General features: G+C 38.5%; 1 protein-coding gene across 2 annotated transcripts in view; it reads left to right on the top strand.

Annotated features, from left to right (window-relative positions):
* Positions 1-8,821, top strand: part of LOC140491438 (double C2-like domain-containing protein beta) — a 280,010-nt gene extending 271,189 nt beyond the window's left edge. For both annotated transcript variants that reach the window (XM_072589607.1, XM_072589606.1), the window contains 3 exons: positions 49-130; positions 2,478-2,574; positions 3,540-8,821. In XM_072589607.1, coding sequence (XP_072445708.1) covers positions 49-130; positions 2,478-2,574; positions 3,540-3,676 — 316 coding nt within the window. In that variant the 3' untranslated portion in view covers positions 3,677-8,821. The remainder of the gene's footprint in view (positions 1-48; positions 131-2,477; positions 2,575-3,539) is intronic.
* Positions 8,822-20,068: the final 11,247 nt, after the last annotated feature.

Genomic DNA, 20,068 nt, shown 5'->3' with positions numbered 1-20,068 from the left:
CGCAACAACTATCACGTAACTTTTAAATGTATCTTTCTTTTTTTCCAGCTATTTGAAGCCAGATGTGGACAAGAAGTCAAAACATAAGACAGCTGTGAAAAAGAAAACACTTAATCCAGAATTTAATGAGGTATTTACACAACTTAATTTAAGTAAACTTCACTTAATGGTATGTTTGGCTTAAAGAAAACAATTCCAGGAAAACTGTAGCAGGAGTAACAAAGCATTGCTCAGTGCATAGGAGCACAGTTGTTCTGAATTGAAAGATCCTATGGTTCCCCGTGCAGTCTGATAACACATCAGAAAGAAGAAATAGAAGGAAAATTGTATGTCCAGTCTTCTCATTTTCATGAACTCCTAGCTGCTCGAGAGGGAATAGTAGGCAACCTTACCTGATGAAGGAGCAACACTCCAAAAGCTAGTGCTTCCACTTAAATCTGTTGGGCTATAATCTGATGTTGTATGATTTTTAACTTTGTACACCCCAGTCTAACACGAGCACCTCAAACCAACCTTACCACCGATATTCTTTGAGGTAGAAACTTTAGGAGTTGGGGAAACCTAGACCCCACGTTTTGATCCTGAGGTGGGCAACATGAGTCAGGAAATTTCCCAGCCTGTAGCATCCACCACAGCCCATGAATAGCACAATTTACATTCTGGGGTGGGGTGGGGGCTGTGGTTAGGTGGGGTGGGGGCCTTGGTTAGGTGGAGACAGCATGGAAGCCAGCCTGCTGCTCCTACTTGCAGATCAAATGCGAGCACAGTGGCTGCTGAGTGCCAAGGCAACCATTTTCAAAGGCCTGCCTTGGTTCCCAGGGCTTCATCCTAGCTTGTTTGTTAAGTATTTGTTTGTTAAAAATTAGTCCTCCTCTCATCCTCTAATTACTCTCAATGCCCCTTCCATGCCAACTTCTACTGACCCATGCTGCCACTCATCTACATGGCTTCTTATAGGCCCATTCCAACTTAATGCCAACTCATGTCAATGCATATTCCCTGATAAGCCCCTTGTCAATTCTAACACACTCTCCACCTTTGGCCCTCACATCCTTTGTGCTATCTGTAGTGATTATAAGGAGGTCAGCCAGATGGATCTCATAGAATATGCCCTGATTGGGGATGTTAACCTGGTCCAATCAGCGAGCCCTGACTGACAGATGTAAACAGCAGTGTCAGAGGTTTTGTTCACCCTGAGAGCTGGCTGTAAGGGAGCTGGATCAGTGTCAAGGACTCTCCACCTGTAAATAAACAGTGACTTAGTTTCAGGACATTGGCCTCTTTGGAATTATTTCACTGACCTGCCCCAGTATCTTCCTGCACGACAATGGGGCCAGTTGTTGCCTTGGAAATATGATAAACTCTTCCGAATGGATTTCTCCTGTTTCGGAACCACTCTGTCTTCCACTAAAATCTGAGGAAGCTGGCAGATTCTTCTGTTCAAAACAGATGTGAGCCTCCAGCACCTAAGTGAAAGTGATGGGCATGGTCAGCTTGCCACTTCCCCATTCTTAGGGAAGCATGATACCAAATTTCCCATGCTCCCTTTGAAACCTGGTAAAAGCGAAGTCTTGGAGAGACCCATAGGCAGGAGATCTGTAAAAGATTGAAGAGCTACGAATGTAAGTGTACAAGGGCTGTGCAATACCTTTCCTATATTTACAAATGACAACTGAATAATTTGTCCCAGGACATTATGGAATTTTTCTGTTAGAAATCAATAATTCTTTTCACCCTTTTGTTAGTTATAGATCTAATTATGAGTAGTCATATGTTAATTACCCTCAGTTGTTTTTTAACCAAGGTGAAAATTTGATTTTAATCATCATATTAGAACATTAACAGATGAGGTTTCAGAACTTTTGAGTGTTTAGTTTGGAACAGTAGTTTAGAAGCACTGTAAACTGTGGTTTAGAAGAACTCGATAATAATTCAAATTGACAAATAGTTAATAAACATGTATCAATTTGCTGTAAATTTATCTTCTCAATTCAATGATCACATCGTTACATGACAGTTGCATGGTGGGAGGCTATGTGGCCCAGCACACAAATATTCTTTAGTTGCAGATCTTTATGATTGATTCCCTACTATGAATGCTTAAATCTAAGTGAATGATAATTAGCTAACTGCAAATAAAACCATCCAGAATTATTCCACACAGTTGAATAGTTTGAATGCTGCCATTTAGCAACAGATAAACAAGAAAATGATTTTGTATTTTAAGGAAGGTTAAACTAGAGAGATATTGAATATTCATAAGCCTGATCAAGTTGGCCAAAGGCTGAGTTGTATTTCCAGATTCACTCGTATAATGGTAAGGTGTGACTTTGAATGAAAATTGACAGGTTATGTATAAGAGAAACCAGCTGCTCTTATCAACCAGATGATCACAATGAAAGTATAACCATGAATTTCAAACAGGGTAATTTGCATAGGATAAGCATACACATGATCATTACTCTTTTTTAATACAGGAATTTTGCTACGAAATCAAGCAAGCAGATTTGGCAAAAAAAACTCTGGAAGTAACAGTTTGGGATTATGATATTGGAAAATCAAATGACTTCATTGGTAAGTGAAACTGTAAGTAATTTAGTAACTCGTTAATTCCTTTTGATTAGGAAGGAGTTGTGTTGAAGACACATGACCATTTAAAGTCTGAGTGAGGTAACTATCCATTCGATTTGTCTCATTCTACCATTCTCCCTTCTATTCCAGATGCTCCACTGGTATCTTAGATATTTGTTTTGCTATTTTTATTTTCCAGTTTCTTCTTCCCATTCATCCTTCCTTCTCCTGTAACATTCTAAAGGAGCACAAGTTATTGACTAAGCAATGTTGAAAGTCATATTTCTACATCCAATGCAATTAGTACATTGATTTATATCCTTGTAATACCTCCTTTGTGCACAGAAAGCTTGTCAATTTTCTGCTGGATAATAAATAGGTTAATACAATTAAGCTCCTTAGTTAATAACTGCTTTCTGTAATTATTCATGGTTTTCCTGTAATATGCAACTTGCTGTACTGTAGAGAACCTTATGGTGAAGGTTAAACTGGAATCAATCTTGACATATTTTTGTAAGCTTTTATTTACAGAGGTGGACATTATAAACATGTAGCTCCTAATTCAACAGCCATAATTTCAGTCTGTTCATATTTATAGTGGCATACATGAATCCCCAGTGAATGCCAATCATTTGAATAAAAAAAAAGCAGCACTCTGGAGCTTCAGGATAATGCTGATGAAACCTACGGAAGAAGTGTAAAACTAAACATTCAAAAATGTTTCAGTGCAATATTAATTTAAAAATCTGATTTTAAAACATGAATCTACCTACAGTATCATTTTATCCATCAAGTGTGGAAAAAGTCATTTCATTTTAATTTATTTTGAGATTGATGATATGGGTTTTAAATCTTGTATATTTTTCCATTCCAGCCTCCTCTGATCTGTAGATTTTCAAGTAGTATATTTTCCTGAGCATGTACATTTTCTGAAGCACAGAACATGGCTAATAAATATTTCTGCTTAGGTGGAGTCACGCTTGGAATTAATGCAAAAGGTGAACGTTTAAAACATTGGTTTGACTGTCTGAAGAGCAAAGACAAGAAAATAGAGCGCTGGCACACGTTGACCAATGAACTGCCAGGATCTATTCTCAGTGATTGATGCCACGTGTCCGTTGAGAACCTTGCTTTGCAACTCAGCACGTGACAAGTGAGCTTCTCCAAGAGCACGCATAAAGACCTGTCACAGATAGGTTGGGCCTCTTGCACTTTTTGTTTCAGAACCAACACTCTCTAGGCCTCTTCACAGATACCTAACTTTGCCTGGTAATCTTATGGCTTACATATTGGCTTCTGTAAATGTTTACATGCATTTGTGTATCTGAGCACTTGGGATAAATATCAGAGCTGTACCTTTGGATGACTTTTTATAATTGGTGTAACAACAAGAATTATCGACTTTTGATGATTGATACTTTCAGTGACCCAGACCAAGCAAATTATTAACTGTTTTAGGATGTTTAATTTTTATTGCTACAAATGTAAACATGTCTCTGAAGTATTTAGTTATAGCTCTGCCCTCTATTGCAGAAATAACCCTATTCTAAAATAGGTTGCACAAAGGAATGGGTCCTGTTCTGTGTTTAGTATTATTTTGGAAAAATAAATTACTTTTGATACAGAACTGGAGTACTATGGACATTGCAGTGGCCAATTTTCCACAGGCTTTGATTACTTTATTTGAAGCTAATGTATTTTTAGAGAAGCCTGTCAATATTCCAGAAATAAATTGACAAGGTTATAGCAAAGCTAAAGGTAGCACACGCATAATAAACGCTACATGTTTCACATTTTAATTATCTTCCTTTTATCACGACAATACAAACTGTTTCTCTTTTTAAAGGCCTAGATTGAAATCAAGCTGTGGGAGTGATTAATATTCTATTGTTCCTTAATTCAGCTCTTCACGATTAATGGGTCACTTCCATGAATCTTTAATGAGCCGATGTAAATCCACAAGACAGCTTTCAATTAATATTTGTGGTATCTCAAGACCTTAGTTGAATATGTAGGATCGAAAAATGTCAGGGGGTAGAAAAGTAATTAATAGCTCGCCATCTGAAATATAATAGTTCACATTTGCAGGACGAGGATAAAAGGAGTGAGATGTATGAGATAGCTTTTTCCAAGAGCTAGAGCAGGCACAAATTGCGGCCTACACGTTCATTTGGAAGCACAATTTATTTTTAGTAGAGGTTTTAGACATTTCCAAAAAATATTGATCTCAATGTATCATTTTCTGACATTTTGGCATAATACTCTGTTCTGTCTTCCAGACTCAAAATAATTACAATTAAGGATTACCAATTATTTAGTAAGAAAATCAAAGTGATTGTCAGAGGTTCATAGCAAGCAGTAACTAACCCAAATCCTTCATGTTCATTTGTGAACTGAAATAATTACAAATATTCTGTATCCCAAAGACACTAATACTTCTATCCCTGCCCAACATCTCGCACAGGATGACATTAACCACATCAATTGTGCACCTGCTGATTTAAACATTTGAAATTTTAAAAATGCTTTTATTTTTATCAACTACAGAAGGCAAAAGTATGTATTGATATAATTGAAGCAAAACCTTACAAGTGAACTCTAATAACTAATCACACCCAAAAGTGAACCTGCCTTTTTCCTCGTTTAGAAACTAATTAAAGTGCTGTGTCTTTCAAACAATTTTTGACATTATGTTCATGGACGCTCCTATTCCCAGAGAAAACAATGCAAATACCTGAAGGCCCACAATGTCATTACCTTGGTTCAAGCCTCCTTGTAATCATGTATTTGTGTGATCTAATGATAGAGGTGGGAAAATAACTGCCAAAACAGAATTATCGGATTATTACAATGCAGAAATCGGTCTAACCTCATCAAAAAATAGAATGCTATAGATTCCAAAAATCTGAAGAAAAAGCATCAAATACTGGCAATACTCAATAGCTTTGGCAGCGTGGAAAAGGACACAAAGTTATCATTTCTGATCAATGGCTATTCATCGACAGTTAGAAAAGTTAGAAATGTAATAAACTTTAAACAAATGTGGGTGAATCATGTCTTTTAGATTAGATTACTTACAATGTGGAAACAGGCCCTTCGGCCCAACAAGTCCACACCGCCCCGCCGAAGCGTAACCCACCCATACCCCTACATCTACCCCTTACCTAACACTATGGGCAATTTAGCATGGCCAATTCGCCTGACCTGCACATCTTTGGACTGTGGGAGGAAACCCACGCAGACACAGGGAGAACATGCAAACTCCACACAGTCAGTCGCCTGAGGCGGGAATTGAACCCAGGTCTCTGGCGCTGTGAGGCAGCAGTGCTAACCACTGTGCCACCGTGCCGCCTGGACAGTGAGGAAGGAGAAGGTAATGGGTAGGTGTTGCATTGTGGAAAGCTTCCCCGCGAAAGGGACAGAGTATTGAGTTGATTGATGAATGGCGCAGGCTATCACAGATGGAATGATGCCTTGTGAAGATGATACTTACTATGACCATTAATTATCATCACTCCTTTGGAATTTCTCATTCCTACCATTAGCAGGATCTCTTACCCATCAAACAATGCACCTAGAGCAGTATGTATGAATCAGCATTACCAAGAGAATGAATTACTATTAGCAGTTAGCTAATTATAATTACTAATGAGTAGTGTATGATTTATATTAGCTATTGACCAATTTGAAACTGAACGACACCAATATCTGAAAATAAGCTCCACCTCCTTTGTAATGGATAATAAAAAGTGGTCTTGTAGGAATGCATGGAAAACAGAATTAAAATTACTAGCAATCAAATATAATCTCAGGAAAATAAAACAATGTAACTACATTAAAGTGATTTTTAATATATTGGTTCAATCCCAATCAAAAGATTTCAACACAAGATCTAAAATATTACTAGCAAAGACAAAACGTCAGGAAACCACATCTAAAAGCTCTTGAGTTCTCACTCTGATCTTCATTAATGAACAAGAATGGGGGAGCAGAAAAAGAATTTTCAAGAATTCTTTCCAAGTACTTCAGATGAAGTTTTCAATAAATCCAATTGTCACTACAATTTCAGGCTAATAAATAAATTCTCATAAAACCATCTTTAACATAGTTTGTAGAAGGAAAACAAACCGATTCAATTTAATTACTCATTGCTTTTTTCCTTGTGGACTGTTAGTACAAAAAACACATTACTCTTTTTGATGCTACGATAATTCACTATAATACAATTAAATCTGAAATGAAAATTCATGGCATTGACCAACTAATGGATCACATTTTGTGCCTCTTTCATTCCCTTAAGTAAAAATCGCTAGATTTACCTGCCGGGTTCTGGGTCCTGGTTCTTTTATGATGGTAATTGAGCATGAAAATACAGCAGTTTGCCTGATTCTATTGTTAAAATACTATTGCCATATCAAAATTATTGGTCAGAAGGAATGGTAATCAGTTACATTGAATTTAATTTCAGGAGATTTCAGTTGAGTGCATTGTTGTTTGTGCAGCATTAATAATTATTGCACTCTTTGTATTAAAATGTATGGCTGTTTAAAAGTGCTATGATACATACTGCTCAGTATTTTAAGCTAATTCAATGTATACAACATAAAACATCACAGAGTATGACATTTTTGGCATCTCATTTAAAGATCACATCACAAAACCTTAAGTGTCAAAAATGATATTTAAATATTTGGATTTTTATATACTACCTACTTGCGCAATTGATAACAAAAAAAAACATGTTGAATGTGCAAAACCCACTTTGAAGATGAATTCTTTATGCTTTTTAAGAATCTGAATTTTGTATGGATTTCAATTATTGTGCATGAAGCTTGACTGGCTGCTATTATTGTACTAACTTGCAATGCAACAAGCAACAAACATTCCAATCTGAAACATTTTGTGGGTTATTAAGACCAATAACATGTTTAGAGTAACGCTTACAACATTACACTCTGCATGAAGTGTTAATTTCCTTATGCCCTTAAAATGTTTGGCAGTTGATCATATTTTCTGTAAATGAGCCTTGCACTACAGGTTATTGTTCTATAATGCACATTATCTACTTTGTTGATAACCAATCAACCCTCCTTAAAGAGGAAGAGATACATGTTATGCCAAAGGTTCATTTTAACTTCCTCTATTATCTGTGACATATAGTTCCTTGATTGTGTGCAGTTATTCAGTTTAACCTTGTGTGGAACAAGTGACCATGTAATGGAGCAAAAAAGGACAAAGATTTGCATTTACTCTCTATTTCCCAACAGTGTGTTATAACTCTTTAAAGAACCTTAACATTATTCCTGAATATTAATTTTATTTAGAATGCTTAATCAATAAAGAATACAGCTATATTTTCTTTTTATTTTGCTTTCCATGCTGAGTAGGATTATAGAACAGTAAAACCAAACAGAATTTATTGTACTTTATAACAACATTTGTACAAGCCCAAATCCTGGCAGAGTGTAGAGCATGTTGAAACGTAATCACTATTGTCAGTGCAAGTTAACTTTTTGTAGCAGAATTCAAGGGTTGATCACAATTAAGTAGATATTTTCAGGCTTGGTCTGGAGGAAAATGTATTCATCTATTTTTTTAAAAACACAACAAATGGACCAAAGAATACAACAAAAGACTTTTTTTTAAAGCTAAATTTTGTTTTTACAAATGTCTTTATTTCTATTGTCACCTTTGAAATAATCTCTGAAGTCTTAATACTTTGAATTGATAACAGCAACAGTTTATATTTGTGAGGTCCTGTGAATGTAATGAGATATTCTAAGGTGCTTCACTTAAAAAAATGTATTAAGGTTCCAAAGAAAAACCCTTTTGTTTTAAAACCTAGTCTAAAGCATTGAAAATTTAAGGGAAAAACCTGCCAGGGCTCGACAGCATCATTTAAGTGTTGAAATTAAATACCAGTACAGCAAAATACACCAACAGTGGTCCCGTGTTCCACTCATGGTAAAATCACTGACTAGAAATTGATCAATTGATTAAAAGTACAAATATTACTTTGATTTTTCACATTTTCCTCTTTCTAGTTTATCAGGTTTTTCATGTAACTGTATGGAATGCATGCAGATAAATATCGTGAATCACCTTTACAATGGATGTTTCTAATCATGTTTTATTACGATGTGGAGAATGCGACGTCAACTTTGAAAGTATCTTTTATTGCTTCTCACAATAACTGACTTTTGTATCTCAGCCTGTCTATAAAAATTAAACTGTGATATTTGAACTTGAATTTATTGCCTTGTGACTTCTATTTCTAAAGATGATGTGTAATTGCAGTGATTGTAATGAGGTTAGTCGGGTGGACCTTATAGAATATGAGGTCTCTGATTGGGGCTGTTAATTTCATCCAATCAGGGAGCCCTTGCTGACAGGTAAGAACAAGAGTGTCAGTGGTCTGTTCACTCTGAGAGTTGGCTCTGAGGGAACTGGATCAGTAGCAGGTACTATGCACGTGTAAATTAAGGCTGATAAGATATTGGCCTCAGTGGAGTAATTTCAATGGCGACAAGAGTGGGATTAATGATGAAATCTTGCTAAAGCACCTACTAGCTGAAGCCCAACTGGACTTCAAACAGGCACTACAACTGACTTTATCATTGGAAAATATAGCAAGTGGACCATATGAGTTGCAGGGTATTCCAATGCAAGTCGACAGCCTTGCCAGTCCATGTGAGCTTGGGGAACATTGCAAGAGTAAGGTAATTGCATAGCCTCACTCAGGACATATCCTGAACAGAGGGACTCGAGGTCAGCCCACATCAAAATCCAAAACAAGGCCAAGCCTCAGTCAAATGATTAAAATTTTCTTTAGGATCTGGGCTGGCAGGCCGTTGGAGTTGCTGCCAGTATGCGGACTCAAACACCAAAGGGTCCCACTAATCCTAAATGCAGTAAGAAAACTCATGGATTGGTATCTGGGAGAATGCACACAATGGAAAATCCACTGTCATCTGGTTTGGAACAGTTAAGTTGCTTAGCAACATCCAAAACCAATCAAATTAAACATCTGGTTAAATGGTCACCTGGTTTTATTGAAAGCTGATACCAGTGCAGCTGTCTCAGTGATTGCAGAACAAATCCTTAACAAGCTTCGCTCTGGATTCCAAACCTTACATTTGTGTAAGACCTTAGTTAGATTGAGAACCTTTACAGATTAAGGGTACAACTTCTGTTCCAGTCTTTTATGAGAAGCACTGGTTGTAGTAAAAGGCTCAGGCCCAAGCCCGATGGGGTGCAAGAGAAAGTTCCATCGAGGAGTTCAACACTTTTTGATTAGAAAATGGCCACCTGAGTGAAGCCCTAATTAAATACCTGACATTTTTCATAAGGTCTAAGGACTATCAAAGGTGCCAAGGGCACCTTGCATGTCGACCAAGGAGCAATTCCACGATTCTGCAAGGCCTGCCCAGTGCCATTTCCAGCTTTGCTACAAGTGGAGAAGAATGATATATTTTACCATGCATTCTATTTAACTTTATTTAGTCATCTTCCCTGTGTGCATACCTTCTCAACTAACTGTGTTCAGGAAAACAGGTACTCATTAATCTCTGGCTATTTTAAAATAATCACTAAGGTGTACCCACTTAACATCTTAGAATTTATAGGTTAACATTGTGTATATATTTTTGCATAATCCTAAAAATCTTTATCTTAATGAGTATGCAATTGACTTCAGAACAGGAACTGAGAAAACTGTGGATGCTGTAAATCAGAAGCAAAAACAGAAAAATAAAACAGAGCACTTCTGAGGAAGGGTCACCAGATCTGAAACATGAACTCTAATTTCTCATCATAGGTGCTGCCAGACCTGCTGAGCTTTTCCAGCAATTTATATTTTTATGACTTTAGAACAGAAGTTTTTTGGGTATTACATGGGCAAAAATGCCAGCTTATTTTAAAATAATTGCAATGTATTTAAAATGATTATTTAATAAATGATTACCATACTTCATTATTGCAGTTTAATTGTATTTTATTCTCCATGACCAACCTTTTGTCCAAAGCTAGTATAAATGTATCTCAAATGGCTGTACTTCATATTATCTTCATCATCTTTTCGTTTAAGCATCAAGAGTTTTCTCCAGAGGGAAAAGACCTCTGAAGCATTTGCCCTATTTCCACCATTACCATAAATAAATTCAGCCTTGTCCATCATTTCCTGTATACTGTGGCATTTTCTTCTGCAGAGAATAAGGATTTGAGTCATCCCTGCAATGATGCATGTAAACTTAAATGAAAACATCCAACAATCAAAGCTGTGAGTCAGGTAAAAATGTGCCTTGAAAGCAACAGTGGTATTTTGGATTTGAGAAATGCTGCAAGTACTATTTCAGTAGATAGTAAATGGCTGCATGGAGTCAAAATGGATTGGAAGTAGGAGATTTAAAGTTCAAAAATTATTAATGCCAATTTTCACATTGAAAGAGAAAACATTGTTCAATATATAACAGATTTACAAGAACAAAGGCCAAAACTTTGAGAGTCGATTCCTCATGAGGCAGTCTGATTTAAAAACAGAGTGCTATGCTTTTCCAGCACCACTCTGATCTAAACTCTGGTTTCCAGCATCTGCAGTCCTCACTTTTGCCTACCTGATTTAAAACAGAACAAACCCACACCTACAGAGTGCAGTTCAGATCTGCAATGCAGCAGATGCCAACAGAACAGAAAGTGGAGCAGATTCACACTCGAGAAGGAGAAGGCCGATCAAGCTGCTTGTTATGGATCATGAGCTTTGTATAGTTGTGGATCACCACACCAAATGTATCATCAGAGACTAATATGGGGAAAAGGACATTTTGTTAAATATAGTTCCAAGCATAATAGTTAGAGAAGTAAAATAATGAAGAAGGAAGTTAATTGAACATTTGAATGAGAGTGGCATTTTCCAGATGCAGTTGAATGGTTAATTAATGAGATTCAGAAAGATAATTATAAGTGGACTGTTAATTTCCCAATGAGCAGAGCATGATTTGTTCTTTTATGCAAAGTACATGATTTCTACATAGTGATCAGTGACAGGTAACAAGCAGCATCATGGAAATTGAGACCAAGAGCAATTGCCTCTCTGTTTATTTTTCTTCACAGCTGTATGCAAACATCAAGCACACTGAAAGTGCATGTTAAAGGAGGATAGCATGCGTAAGGGTGATCTAATGCGAATCAGTGTCTCTGATGGCACTGTTGACCAGAACACACAATTATTAAGACAGTGGTACATGCAACAACCTATTAGATTGTATGAACTTTCTGTAATATTGCTTACTTCCATGTAGACTTGCTATCACCATCTGCCTTCAGGGTTGAGATCAACAGAGCCTGTTTGGTCAAGTGTGTTAGAACAAAATTACTTTATCATTTAACACGGTGAGGCTTTTCTCTAAAACTATGTGTAGTTGACTGCATGTTAGGAATTATGTACAAATTACAGTTCTGTGATAGATATTGTTACAGAGTCTATGAGGAAACACCAAATGGTGGGTCTGAGTCTTTTGAAATCCTAACCTGTTCTCTCACCAAGTCTCCAAGACAACCTCGTTGTGGGTGGTGTTGAAGGCACTCTTCAGCATTTACACTTTCAGAACTTTGCACTCTTACACTATATCTCCCTAAGATTTTCTATTCACTATGAGTACTTACACATTTAAGTATCTAATTACTTTTACCACTGTCCCATTTGCCCCAAATCTCTGATTTTAAAAATTCAGACAGTCTGGAGTTTTCAGTTCTCTCCAGTAATAGATTTGCTTCAGATTTGAAAGATTAGTATGTTTCTGAAGTAGAAACTGTTAACTTTGATTCTATTCCTGATAGGCTAAGAGGAAAAAGCCCCTTTAAATTGAAGGGCTTTACTGTCTTGAACTTTGTTCATGAGGACACATTTCCAGCTGAAACATGGAATTGTTCCATTGCAGTATCTGGAAAATCTCTAATCTCATTAATTTCCTTTGTAGAGGATTGCTGCTCTGCTAAAACAGATCAATTCTTCTTTTTTGCAGATTCCTGGATAACAGAATCTGGCTGTTTCTACTTGGCCATGTCCTGAACCTTCGGACATTTGTTGTCCCTTTTCAGTGATGGTTCCCTTGGAGTAGTAAGCACCATCTTTAATCTGTGTCAGGATTTTTATTCTCAACCTGCCAATAAAGCTGTGCAGAAGTGTATAGACTCTTCACTTCAATTTGTTGCTTAACCTGTATGTTTTAATTTGCTCTTGGTGATTGTAGTTATGGTGAAACCAATATGTTCACTTCCAAACTTGTACTTTTTCAAGATTGATTCCTGTCAGGCCTGATCTCTGCCTCAGGTACTGGCATTTCTTTCTGAAGATAAGGAAAAGAAGATAAAATTATTAAATTCTCAGTTCAATTTACTGTGTTCCAAACCATCTCTGCATTTAAATCTATCATTACTCTGTTCATCATGCTGTGTTGTACTCTGACCTATATTGATGAAAGATCTGTTATTTCACTGAAGTGGGGTTTACTGAGTGGCTATCGAATTGCTCATGTTTCCTTGCAAACCTTGCTGATTCATGCAATCTTCAACATTGTTAGAAGTGGAAAATGTTTCTGTCAATCCACTATAGTGACAGGTTTCCAATTTGTCGACAGTATGAATTAAATTTCTTCTGCCAACGTAACTGATCTTAATGGATTCTGATCTTTACAAAGAAGATGCACCAGTAATTCCCGCAACAATTCTGTCCCTTACAAAACTTCACTTTAAATCTTCCTTGTAACCCTTTCCATAATATTTAGAGATCATTAAATAAACAAGCTATGGATTCCCTTGATTGTTGAATTCTACCACTAAGTGGATCTTTCAAGAATCTTATTTGTTGTAAGTGAAAGTAGTTATCAAAGGCTTTCAGTTCTTCAAAAGTATCCATTGCTTCTTTTCTACTTTGTGAGAAAGATAGAAAATAGGAGCAGGGGTAGACCATTCAGTCCTTCACTCCTGCTCCTCTATTCAATATGGTCATAGCTAATAATCCTACTCAGTATCCTGCTCCTGTCCTCTCCCCATTAGCCTTAAGAACGCTGTGTAACTTCCTCTTGAAAAGTTATAATGTCCTCAGCTAGATTACCATTTCATATAGAAGTTTATTTACTTGTTCAGCTTTCAATTTATTATCGACTTTGGAAGCTATTCTGTGTCTTCTGAATTGTTTCTTCCAAGATTTCAAACTATATTCTATTTGGCACAGCTCTGAAGCTAAACATTCCTAGCAATATTATTTATGTTGCCAAGTCTTCCTAATGCAATTATTTATCTTCTTTGCTTTAAAAGCTTTTAATTTTGCAGTAAAACAATGCTGCTGCAGCTGTATACTTCAATGAAAATGGAGGATTTCCACTGTCTGCCATAAAATGGATAATTCCCAGCTTTTTATGAATATAATAGAGAAATCATACATTGTCCACAGTTTTTTCTGGATGAAACTCATTCAATGATTCCCATTTATTTAACTGAATTCATCTTGCTGGCTGATGCCAACACTGGCATTTAGTTGATGATGTGGAACATTGCTCAAGTATGTCCTCTATGCAAAAAGTAGGACAAATCCAACATTACCATTAGCGCCCTATCAATCTTCTTTCAATCATCGATAAAGTGATAGAAGGGGCCATCAAACAACATTTATTCAGCAAAAACCTGTTCACTGTTCAGTTTGGGTTCTGCCAGGGTCAGTCAGCTCCTGACCTCATTAAAATGAGGTCAGAGTATTCAGCACCATTCTCGAACTTCATATGGAATGTAGAAACTAAATTGGTAAAGTAACTGCATCATGGAAAAATTCAAAATAGTTTCCTAGAACAATATATCATGGATCCAATCGGGGAATCAGGATATTTGGGATCTGGCTATGTGTTTATGGTGATAAGGTTTGATTATTGATATCTGAGTAAAAGATCCCCTAGGAAACCGTGATCATAACATGGTAGAATTTAGCATTCAGTTTGAGAGTGGGAAACCTGGGTTATAAAGACCTGTGATAAGAAGGACAATTAAGAAAGAATGTTAGCAGCAAAGATATTTAATGAACAAAAACAGATAATTTTTAAAAAATAGTTCATGACTCAAAACAAAAATGTATCCCAGTAAAGAAAGACTTTGGAAATGGTATAAACTTACCATGGGTTAATCAAGTAAGTTAAGGAAAATATCAAATTGAGAGAAAAAAGTATACAATATGGCAATGAATATTGATAAATCATAGGATCGGAAAGTTTTGAAATCCAACAGAAAAATAATAAATACCTGGACTATAAACGATTAGTGTAAGCTTGAAATGACAATATACAATAGACAATAGGTACAGGAATAGGCCATTCTGCCCTTCGAGCCTGCACCACCATTCATTATGATCATGGCTGATCATCCTCAATCAGTATCCTGTTCCTGCCTTATCTCCATAACCCTTGATTCCACTATCCTTGAGAGCTCTACCCAACTCTTTCTTAAGCGAATCCAGAGACTGGGCTTCCACTGCCTTCTGGGGCAGAGCATTCCACACACTCACCACTCTCTGGGTGAAGCAGTTTCTCCTCATCTCTGTCCTAAATGGTCTACCTCTTATTTTTAGTTAAAAATCACACCACACCAGGTTATAGTCCAACAGGTTTAATTGGAAGCACACTAGCTTTCGGAGCGACGCTCCTTCATCAGGTGATTGTCTCTCCGAAAGCTAGTGTGCTTCCAATTAAACCTGTTGGACTATAACCTGGTGTTGTGTGATTTTTAACCTTGTACACCCCAGTCCAACACCGGCATCTCCGAGTCATGACCCTTATTTTTAAGCTGTGTCCTCTGGTTCGGTACTCACCCATCAGCAGAAACATGTTTCCTGCCTCCAGAGTGTCCAATCCTTTAGTAATCTTATACGTCTCAATCAGATCCCCTCTCAGTCTTCTAAACTCAAGGGTATACAAGCCCAGTCGCTCCAATCTTTCAACATAAGATAGTCCCGCCATTCCAGGAATTGACCACGTGAACCTATGCTGCTGCACTCCCTCAATAGCCAGAATGTCTTTCCTTAAATTTGGAGACCAGAACTGTACACAATGTTCCAAGTGCGGTCTCACCAGGACCTCACCAGCTGCAGAAGAGCCTCTTTGCTTCTATACTCAATCCCTCTTGTTATGAAGGCCAGCATGCTATCAGCTTTCTTCACTACCTGCTGTACCTGCATGCTTGCCTTCATTGACTGGTGCTGAAAATGTGTTGCTGGAAAAGCGCAGCAGGTTAGGCAGCATCCAAGGAACAGGAGAATTGACGTTTCGGGCATAAGCCCTTCTTCATTCCTGAAAAGGGGCTGATGCCCGAAACGTCGATTCTCCTGTTCCTTGGATGCTGCCTGATCTGCTGTGCTTTTCCAGCAACACATTTTCAGCTCTGATCTCCAGCATCTGCAGTCCTCACTTTCTCTTCATTGACTGGTGTACAAAAACACCCAGATCTCTTTGTACTGCCCCTTTACCTAACTTGACTCCATTTAGGAAGTAATCTGCCTTCCTGTTCTTGCCACCAAAATGGATAACCATACATTTATCCACATCAAACTGCATCTGCCATGCATCTGTCCACTCACCTAATCTGTCCAGGTCACCCTGTAATCTCCTAACATCCTCCTCACATTTCACCCTGCCACCCAGCTTTGTATCATCAGTAAATTTGCTAATGTTACTATTAATACCATCTTCTATATCATTAATATATATTGTAAAAAGCTGCAGTCCCAGCACTGATCCCTGCGGTACCCCACTGGTCACCACCTGCCATTCCGAAAGGGAGCTGTTTATCACTACTCTTTGTTTCCTGTCAGCCAACCAATTTTCAATCACTTGCCCCCAGTACCTTGCGCCCTAATTTTGCTCACTAACCTCCTATGTGGGACTTTATCAAAGGCTTTCTGAAAGTCCAGGTACACTACATCCACTGGATCTCCCTTGCCCATCTTCAGAGTTACATCCTCAAAAAATTCCAGAAGATTAGTCAAGCATGATTTCCCCTTCATAAATCCATGCTGACTCTGACCTAGCCTGTTACTGCTATCCAGATGTGTCGTAATTTCATCCTTTATAATTGACTCCAGCATCTTTCCCACCACTGAGGTCAGGCTAACTGGTCTTTAATTTCCTGCTTTCTCTCTCTCGCTCCTTTCTTAAAAAGTGGTACAACATTAGCCACCCTCCAATCCACAAGAACTGATCCTGAATCTATTGAACTCTGGAAAATAATCACCAACGCATCCACGATTTCTAGACCCACCTCCTTCAGTACCCTGGGATGTAGACCATCAGGCCCCAGGGACTTATCAGCCTTCAGACCTAACAGTCTCTCAAACACTAATTCCTGGCAAATATAAATTCCCTTAAGTTCAGGTCCTTCAGCCACTGTTACCTCAGGGAGATTGCTTGTGTCTTCCCTAGTGAACACAGATCTGAAGTACCAATTCAATTCTTCTGCCATTCCTTTGTTCCACGTAATATATTCCCCTGTTTCTGTCTTCAAGGGTCCAATTTTAGTCTTAACCATTTTTTTCCCTTTCACATACCTAAAAAAGCTTTTATTATCCTCCTTTATATTATTGGCCAGTTTACCTTTGTACCTCATTTTTTCTCTGCGTATTTCCTTCTTAGTAATCCTCTGTTGTTCTTTAAAAGCTTCCCAGTCCTCCGTTTTCCCACTTGTCTTTGCTATGTTATACTTTTTCTCTTTTAACTTTATATGTTTCTTAACTTCCCTCGTCAGCCACGTCCACCCCTGCCTCCTCATAGGATCTTTCTTCCTTTTAGGAATGAACTGATCCTGTATCTTCTGCATTATACCCAGATATATCTGCCATTGTTCCTCCACTGTCATCCCTGCTAAGGTATTGCACCATTGAACTTTGGCCAGCTCCTCCCTCATAGCTCCATTGTTCCCTTTATTCAACTGAAATATTGTCACTACCGATTGTACCCTCTCTCCTTCAAATTGCAGATTGAAGCTTATTGTATTATGGTCACTACCTCCTAATGGCTCCTTCACTTCAAGGTCCTGATCAATTCTGGTTCATTGCACAATACCAGATCCAGAATTGCCTTCTCCCTGGTAGGCTCCAGCACCAGCTGTCCTAAGAATCCATCTCAGAGGCACTCCACAAAGTCTCTTTCTTGAGGTCCAATACCATCCTGATTCTCCCAGTCTACCTGCATGTTGAAATCCCCCATAACAACTGTAGTAACATCTTTGTGACAGGCCAATTTCAGCTCTTTATTCAACTTACACCCTACATCCATACTACTGTTTGGAGGCCTGTAAATAACTCCCAAGAGGATCTTTCTACCCTCAGAATTTCTCAGCTCTATCCATACTGACCCTACATCCCCTGATTCTAGGTCCCCCCTGCACAAGGGACTGAATATCACCCCTTACCAACAGGGCCACCCCACCCCCTCTGCCCGTCAGTCTGTCCTTGCGATAGCACGTAAAGCTTTGAATATTCATTTCCTAGGCCCTGTCCACTTGAAGCCACGTCTCAGTTATCCCCACAATATTGTAGCTGCCAATTTCCAAAAGAGCCTCAACCTCATCCATCTTATTTCTAATGCTTCGTGCATTCATGTATAGTATTTTTAATTTGTTACTGCCCACACCCTTCCTATCAACTCAACCTTATGGCATGATCCCTTTTTGAGTTTTCTGCTTCATTGATACTGTTATCTTTCTTGACTTCCCTTGTTCTAACTTTCCCTTCAATTTCCTTCTTAAACTTCCAGTTTGTCCCCTCCCCCCTGCTATTTAGTTTGAACGCAGCTGTGTTGCAATAGCAAACCTGCCTGCCAGAATGCTGGTCCCCAACCTATTAAGGTGCAAACCGTCTCTTTTGTATAATTTATGCTTGCCACAAAACATACCCCAGTGATCCAAGAATCTAAATCCTTGCTTCCTGCACCAGTTCCCCAGCCACACATTCAAGTCCATTATCTCCCTGTTTCTGGCCTCTCCAGCCCAATGGACTGGAAGCAAACCAAAGATAACCACCTTGGATGTCCTGCTTTTCAGCCTTCTTCCTAGTTCTCTGAAGTCCCGCTGTAGTATGTTCCTCCTCCTTTTCCCGACATCATTTGTGCCGACATGTACCGCCACCTCTGGCTCTTCACCTTCGCCCTTGAGGATTTCCTGCACTCTGTCAGCAATGTCCTTAATCCTGGCACCAGGAAGGCAACACACCATCCTTAAATTCCGCCTGTTGCCACAGAAACCCCATTCAGTTCCTCTCACTATAGAGTCCCCTATCACCACGGCTCTGTGTGATGTCTGACTCCTCGGCTCTGCCTCCATGCCAACCTTTGATTGACAGACCTGACAATGGACAGGAAGACCTTCCTTAAATATATAGCAAGGAAGAGAGAGGCCAAAGTGAATATAGGCCCTTTAGAGAATGAGGCTGGAGAAATAATATCCAGGAATTGGCAGAGCAATTGCATAAATACTTTTCATCAATCTTCATAGTAGAGGACAAATAGGAACAAGCCCTTTGACCCATCAAGATAGTGCTGACACATGATGCTTTTCTAAACTAAAAACCTTTTGCTGACAACAAAATGCTTTCTGTGTCCCTCTATTCTCTGCTTATTGATAAAACTGTCAAGATGCCTCTACAACATTGCTATTTTATCTGCCTCCACCAACTCTTCAACCTTTAGACTTTATCCTCTTTTACTTAAACATATGTCCCCTCATAATTCACATTTCTACCCTGGAGAAAGATTCTGACTATCAATTCTATCCATGCCTCTTATAATTTTGTAAAGTTCTATCAGGTCACCTGTCATTCCTTTGATGTTCAAGTGAAAACAAAGTAAAGATGGATGTTAGCTACCTGACATTCAGCTCCTCATTCCTTTTGGGGAGAGGATCCTGGCTCTGAGCACTCTACATGTCTGACTGGCCATGCCCAAACCCGTGGACTAGTATCCAAGGCTGCTCTTGTCTTATGCTTTAACCAAAAGCTATCCCACTTGATTTGACTGAGCACTGCTGACCATCATGACAAGCTTCTTGCCTTTGTGTCTGTGCTAAACGCCATGCCAGGACAGAAGTAACATGAGCCTTGTAGCTCTGGCTGAAGATGCAAAGCACATAAAGGGAAGCGAATGCAGTGAACATTGAGGTAGGCCTAGAGTGAGTGAATGAGTGCGAATGCAGCAGGCAAAGAGCCCAAAGATGCAGCTTGGTCCAGTCCATGAGCTGGATACATGTCCCTGAGCACACAGTGTCCATACTGCAGCATTACATTGGTAGTTGATGATTAAGCATTGAAATGCAGAAGTGTTCTGTAAGTGGATTGGAGATGGGCATGAGGATTCTTAGAGACTAATCCCCACATGTTGGCTGCCAATGTATATGGATATGGGGATACATGTGTTTGATGGCCAGGCAGTATGCCCTGACATGTTTTTGCCCAGTGTCTAACACGGTGGTT

The sequence above is a fragment of the Chiloscyllium punctatum genome, chromosome 19, assembly GCF_047496795.1.
Source record: "Chiloscyllium punctatum isolate Juve2018m chromosome 19, sChiPun1.3, whole genome shotgun sequence".
Lineage (NCBI taxonomy): Eukaryota > Metazoa > Chordata > Chondrichthyes > Orectolobiformes > Hemiscylliidae > Chiloscyllium > Chiloscyllium punctatum.
Note: the sequence above shows the minus strand (reverse complement) of the source record. Positions and strands in the feature narration are given on the sequence as shown.